Source organism: Cryptomeria japonica, chromosome 10, assembly GCF_030272615.1.
Source record: "Cryptomeria japonica chromosome 10, Sugi_1.0, whole genome shotgun sequence".
Classification (NCBI taxonomy): Eukaryota; Viridiplantae; Streptophyta; class Pinopsida; order Cupressales; family Cupressaceae; genus Cryptomeria; species Cryptomeria japonica.
In genome coordinates, this window is record NC_081414.1 from 300,292,973 (window position 1) to 300,300,615 (window position 7,643).

General features: G+C 31.6%; 2 protein-coding genes across 2 annotated transcripts; both read left to right on the top strand.

Annotated features, from left to right (window-relative positions):
* Positions 1 to 374: 374 nt before the first annotated feature.
* LOC131858927 (germin-like protein 9-3) lies at positions 375 to 974 on the top strand. Its single transcript, XM_059212414.1, has 2 exons — positions 375 to 617; positions 747 to 974. The coding sequence occupies exons 1-2, from the start codon at positions 375 to 377 to the stop codon at positions 972 to 974; spliced, it is 471 nt and encodes a 156-aa protein (XP_059068397.1).
* Positions 975 to 6,196: 5,222 nt separating this feature from the next.
* LOC131858928 (germin-like protein 9-3) lies at positions 6,197 to 6,802 on the top strand. The gene has a single exon (XM_059212415.1). The coding sequence runs from the start codon at positions 6,197 to 6,199 to the stop codon at positions 6,800 to 6,802; it is 606 nt and encodes a 201-aa protein (XP_059068398.1).
* Positions 6,803 to 7,643: the final 841 nt, after the last annotated feature.

Here is a 7,643-nt window from a genome sequence, read left to right on the forward strand (position 1 = left end):
TAAGTTTGCAAGATGGTATAAATCAGAAAACTTATCTAACTACAATTGAGCAAAAGGAAATCCTAATAGGTATATTCTCAAATTAAAATTGATTGACACAATCAAGAAATTTTTGTGTAGATCCCTCTAACATAATCGAGATTAAGGTGGCCAATTTTCATGGGAAAATCCGATGTGCGTTTCCAAACAATTTAAATTTTAGCTTGGGCTAAGGAGAGGAGATAGAAAACAAAGCCGGCTTCACCATTGATGTCCTCGCAACTCTCTGCAACGTAAACTCTATATCTCTTATAAAGACATGCTTTCTAACAACTTCCCTTCACAACCAAACATTCAGAACTCCTCCTTTTTGCAGTATTATTATTCAGAAAGAGATGGAATTTAATGGAGCTTGTTTGATTGCAATTTTAGTGGTACTCAGTAGTGTTGGCACAATCTACGCATTTGATCCTGATATTCTCACCGATTTCGTTGTTCTGGTTGGACAGAGTTTCTTCACTTCCATGGGATTCCGAGATGTGCTAAAAAATAATTTAACAGGGCAAACAGCAGTAAAAGTGATGAAGGTGGTGGCGGCAGAGTTTCCGATGCTGAATGGGTTGGCCATGTCAATGGCGGTGCTGTAGTTCCCGACAGGTGGACTGAACCCTCCTCACACTCATCCCCGCGATTCAGAACATCTGTTTCTTGTGGACGAATCTCTCCTTATTGGAGTTGTAGACACCACGGGAAAGTTGTTCATGCAGACCCTCACTAAAGGGGATTTATTTGTGTTTCCAAAAGGACTCTTCCATTACCAACTGAACACGGATGCTGACAACGAGGCCTTGGCTGTTTCTGCATTTGGAAGCGCCAATGCAGGCACCGTGTTAATCCCTTCTACTCTCTTCACAACCAGTATCCCCGACGATGTTCTGGCCAAATCATTTAAGATAAACACACAGACTATCGAGCTGCTCAAGGGTGGCCTTTAAAGTACCTGATTACTTGGTTTCTTTCACCCATCATCCTTGACTGCCTACATAATAATGTTCTCGCTTTCTTTCAACTTTCTTAAGCTTGAACATCCCCGATTACCTGCTTTCTTCTACCCCTAGTCCTCGACCACCCTTCATCCTTGCCCGCCTATAGAATCATTTTTTCTCTTTTCTTCCCTCTTTCTTAGCTTGAACTTGTTTTTCAGTTGATTGGTTTTCTTTTGTGGTTGTCACTACAATAAATGTATTGATTTCTTTACTGAAAAGTAAAATAAATGTTCACTTTTAAGGCAAGAAAGTATAATAAGATGTGTTAGTCTTGTATGGATTTTGTATAATTTTAAATTATATATATATTTTTAATTTACAATAGTTGTTAATAAATTTTAATATCATAAGAGTCAAGTTATCTTTCCAAAATAAAGGTGTTTATTAGTTCCTTCCAAAGTAAGATACCATCACATTCATGTAATTTAATTTTTTAATTAATTTAACCAATCAATGCATAAAATTAAAAATCTGAATAATATTTCTATACTATACAATTTTTTCTTCAATAAATTCAAAATATTTCATTTATCTCACATTTTATTGGTTTCAGTAGTTTAAAAATCAAATTATTATTATTTTTTCCTATATATGATTGAGAATTGCCATTTCATATTCAAGCTTTGTGTCTTTTTCTGAACACATGCATGTATGAGACTTTGCATTAAAACAAAATTAATTTGTGTTCCTTAAATTTAGCAACATTAAGGGTTAAAGGTACTGTAGAGCGCATCTCTCCTAAATTCAGAGAGAAAAACATAAATAAGCCCAATTCAGAGAGAAAAACATAAATAAACCAAATTCGAAGAGGAAAACATAAATAAGTAAAGTACTATAGAACAGGTTCCTAAAGCAACCAAAAATTTATAGTAAAAACTAGTACCGATCAAAAAATAATGGGAAAATTGTATGAGGATAACAGAGAAAAATTTGAAGATTATTTACACCAAATGTGTTCCTTTTCACGCGTTAACAATATTTATCTTATTTCACTTATTTACTTTAGGCATATGTTTGGCCATTTTTAACCGAAGAAGGCAAATTAAATTTTATTTAAATTGACATACTTGAATTTCAAGGTCAATTTTATTTAATTCAATAAATTTATTTTGAAGATCTTTATTGGTACTTGTGGTTAGGTTAGTACTATTGCAATCGATTGCATTGTTTTTTGTTAACTCATTATTATTCAATTGTTTCTCTATTAATTAGAACTATATATATATATATATATATATATATATATATATATATATATATATATATATATATATATATATATATATATATATATATATATATATATATATATATTTATTTATCTATGTTTTTGCATAAGAACTTAATCATTCAAGTGGTATGTTTCTCTAATACTAAATAGTGCTTAATTTCTAAACAATATTAATGGCCTATGAATAAGCCAACAGTTTGAATGAATTAAAATTTATCTATATAAATATAAATATAAATGCATAAATTCAATATAAATATGCATATCCATATACATATGTACATACATACGTACTACATATATATGTATATTTTTAGATATATAATACACCCTATAATCATGAAGATTTTACATTTCAAATATATAAACTTATTCTCCATGAAATAGAATAAATAAACATCTTTTTCTATGAGTTTCCAAAAAAAAAAATCAGTAGTTTAGAAAACTATTTGAGCTAAAATATTTTACATTTATATTTTTTATCATCCCTTTCTCCTTCTCTACTTCTCTTCTTCTTTTATCCTACCAATTAATAAAAAGAATAATAGTGACATAATCTTTCTCCACAATTTTGTTAATAGGTCAACCTCTATCAACTTTGTTTTCTTCTACCAACAATCAGCATGCAATTTACTTCTATCTATCCCCTCACTCTAGCTCATTGGACATATCTAAGGCATTCAAAGAGAAAATAGTGAAGAGGTGATATTTTTGTAAACTTATTTTAGTTCTTACTTCCCACTCTTTGCAATTAATCCCATATTCTTTTTTACACTACTTCTTTAAATGCTCAAAACTTGGAATTTAATTTAATATTTTAAAACAAAAATATATTTAAATTATAAAAACTAGCTTATTGTTTTGTAAAAATATTAAATCCACAACAAAATATGCTCAACAACAAAGAAAGAGCAACGACTTCTAAATGCATGTTACAGAGAAATATCCTAATCTTGAGTGAACTATAAGAAATTCAAAAGAAAGCATAACATGCTATATCAAATTTATTTGCAATCAAGATAACAACAATAATGACCTTGACACTTACAAAAACTCTAGAATAGTTAATAGACCTATAGTATGCAACATTACTAGGATAAGCCTTAACAAAAAAATGTCATACATGAATAACTAATACAGAATGTAACTTCAAAACTAGTTGTAGGTATGCAAATAAGTTCTTGTTACATAGTATAAAGAACCAATTTTTATCAATTTATCTTCATCCCCTTGATGTTGCTCTCCCTTTTTAATTGAGAGAGGGAATTAAAATTTGTCATGAATTCACCTCATTACAATATCAACGTAGTTATTCCAATTAGATATAAACATATATATAGATAAATTGGATAACTATCTCTTATAGATCAACAAAATATTAAAATCAAACATGGAATCTCATTAATCATTTATATATTAGTTCATGCATATGATTCTTCTATCCACTAATTAATAAATATTATAGTCAAAGATAAAATTTCACATTCCTATGACTATATGAAAGAACAATCATCACATTACAACCATTTATATTCAAAATATGTATACAAAAGAAAATCAGATTTTTTTAAAACATCATTTGAATTTCATTATTTTAATAACTGAAATATTTATTCAATAATCATTCAACAAAATAAATGTCATAGTTTAAGGCTTTTGTGGACAACCAATTAAAGAATAAGATTAAAACTCTCAGAAGAAACAATGGTGGAGAGTTGTGTATTCCAATTTTTTTTTTTTTTTAATAAGTCCAAATTTAGAATCTATATAGAAGATGAAACTATGCACCCCTCAATATAATATATTTCTAAAGAGGATATGATATTGATGGAGAAAGTAAGAAGCATCATTAGTGGTGATAATATTGAACACAAGTCTAGGAAAAAGAAATCACCGTTATATTTCTGATTAAACCTTGTTGATTAAACCCATAGGGAGGTTTGAAATGAAAATATGATATCTCATCAAAATATTAAATTTCTTAGTTGTTATGAATGTATATAAATATAACAAGTTAGAAGAGGTTTAAGTTTGAATTCATAGTACACAGGTATGTATCTTCATTAGTTAGAGTGAAGGTGTGAATGGATATGCTGCTTGAAATATTGACAAAGCATAAATAACATACGGTCACAATGTAACATTTAGAGAAATTGAATATTCTCCTAAGGTTGAGGAACAAGAGTTGAAGAGAAAAAATAGGCACAGTCTTATGCCAAAGACCAATAAAATTATATTTGAGAATGAATAAGAGTTTTAAAAATTTATCTTTAGAGGTGATCTAGATGAGGATTTAGAGGGGGAAGAAGAAGCTCAAAGTTCTCTTTTAATAATTCCTCTTAGCAAAGGAAAAATAGAAAGGTATAGGTCAATTGATTTTTTTAACATACAATTATGACCCAAAAACTATAGAGGTAGTTGAGTAGGAGAGGAACTCCTAGAAAAAGTCTTTGCATAAGGATATTACAGCCTTGGAGAAGAACATCACTCAAGATTTGATTTAGTTAGATAGATAATCCTATACTATCATTGAACTTTTTCCAAAATTATACTTCTAAAAAGGGCGGCTTCATTGATGTACATGAATCTCATGGAACAAGATCTGTGACATACAAATATGATCTAGTTAAAAATGTGTAGTTCTACAACATGAGTCACTCCAATCTCTTTTTTCGATCAGTGCTTAAGGATTGAAATTCATTAGAAATACTTTCAAGAAATTGTTGAAAGGAGAGTGATCATATTCTCCTCATGTAATTCCCTTGACAAATATTGATAGGCAACAATTGGACCTGGAAGTCATTTAGGATACCAAATCTAATGCAATAATTATTCCTTTTAAAGCACCAAGTTGAAATGTTCATATTGAATGCTCCTTGATAAATTGGATATTAACTAATTATTGGATGTAAATTAATGTTGAAATGAACGATTTTAAACAACAAGACACAATGAATCATCACATAAACATGTGCAAAGTTGACTCCCAACATCTATGCCAAAAGGGTAGAGGTCAATCTTTTGAATTTTAGGTCAGGTCTACATCACGTGTGATCACTCTTGTGCATTATAGAATTGATCTAGATTAAGGGAGTGCAGATTTCAAGGTATGGATCATGCACAATAGGATCAAGGTTAATAATGTTGTGAATCTAAAAGAGTTGGTACATATAAGATCTGGTATATGAATATAGATGAAAAAAAGAATAAATGAAAATAGACAAGAATTGAGAAAGAAACCTAACTTAACACAAGAAGAAAAATCAATATATAAAATAAAACTAATGATTTTTAAAAGAAGGAAATGTCGATTTAAGATTTAAAAGACAAACATAATATGTTAGATTACTATAAGAAAACAATCACAAATCTACAATTTAATGTTAAAAAGGTACATTAAAAAAAACGTTAAATTGCTAAGTAAACAATGAATTCAACAGCTGACATCAATAATTTCCTTTCTAAAAGGTCTGTACACAAAATATGCAAGTCGCATCACGCATATGCTCAGTCTTCCATGATAATAATTTGCAATATATGTGGATTTATAACTTTGCAAGGCGGTGTAAATTAGGAAATTATCTATGTATGACTCAGCAATCAAAATCATGATACGTGGAATATATTCTCAATCTAAAATTGAACCACACGATCAAGATATTGTGTAGATCGAGGTGGTCAAATTTCGTGCGAGAATCCGGTGAACCTTTTTAAAAAATTTGGATTCCAGCGTGGCCGCTGGCGGTGAACCCACGGAGAAGACATCCAAAACAATGCCGGCTTCACCATTGAACTCCTCGCAATTCTCTGCAACGTAAACTCTGGTTGTCCTATAAATACACGCTTTCTAACTACTACCTCTCACACCCAAACATTCAGAATTCCCCCTTTCTGCAGTATTAATACTGGGAAATAGATGGAATTCAATGGAGCTTGTTTGATGGCGATTTTAGTGGCATTCAGTAGTGTTGGCGTAATCTACGCCTCCGATCCTGACATTCTCACCGATTTCGTTGTTCCGGCTGGGCAGAACCCACTTAATTTGACTGGCAATTTCTTCACTTTCACGGGATTCCGAGATGTGGGAAACAACAATTTAACGGGGCAGACAGCAGTAAAAGTGACGAAGGCGGTGGCGGCAGAGTTTCCGGCGCTGAACGGGTTGGGCGTGTCAATGGCGGTGCTGCAGTTCCCTGTGGGCGGACTGAACCCTCCTCACACTCATCCCCGCGCTTCTGAACTTCTGTATCTTGTGGACGGAACTCTCCTTGTTGGAGTTGTGGACACCACGGGAAAGCTCTTCACACAGACCCTCATTTCAGGGGATTTATTTGTGTTTCCGAAAGGACTGCTCCATTACCAACTGAACACAGATGCTGCCTTCGAGGCCTTGGCTGTTTCTGCCTTTGGGAGCGCCAATGCAGGCACCGTGTCAGTCCCTTCTACTCTCTTCACAACCGGTATCCCCGACGATGTTCTGGCCAAATCATTCAAGACAAACACACAGACTATCGAGCTGCTCAAGGCTGGCCTTAAAAGCCCCTGATTGCTTGGTTTCTTCCATCCCACGTCCTTAACCAACTACCGAATAATAGTTTCTCTTTTCTTTCGTCTTTCTTAGCTTTGAACATGTTATTTAAGTTTGTTTGCATTCTCTTGTGCTTGTCACTACAGTAAATGCATTTATTTGTCTTTACTGAAAAGTGAATCAATAAAAGTTGATATTTAAGGTAGGAGACATGTCATATTGGACTCATATATATCGAAGTGTTGGACAATATTTATGGTCAATCTTTCTGTATAGATATCTAATATTTAAAAAACAGCAAAGAAAAGCTTTATGAGATGTTAAATAATAAATGTTTAAACATTTTTAAGATTATAATAATTAAGTACGATCATACAATTATTGCATTTGGAGTGATTTTAGATCTTGAGTTAATAATGGTAAGGCATAAGACATTTTAAATATTTTAGTAAAAGTATCATATGAGTTGATGTCTCTATGAATGTTAAAAGATATAGAGAATGATTAGGATTTGGATAGATTTAAATCAAATAATTTGATATCAATATTATTCTCTCAATATATATCAATGTATTATCTTTTATGGGTGTTCAATATTATTTATCACAATTCTTAATTTTAGATTTTCTTATGTATATGGTTTGTGGGTTGAAAGTTGCTAGGGAGAAAAAGCCTTGAAGGAGGTCAGAGATCATGGGGTTGCTTCCATATCTTCATAGATTGTATTTTTCTCGAAAATAGTTCTTTCGTTGTTAACAATGAAGTGGCCCCCTTAGTATTGATAACAAGATGAAAAATATAGTCCAAACTTATTGTTTCTCAATGCATTTAAATTCATTAACATTAATAGATCATTTAG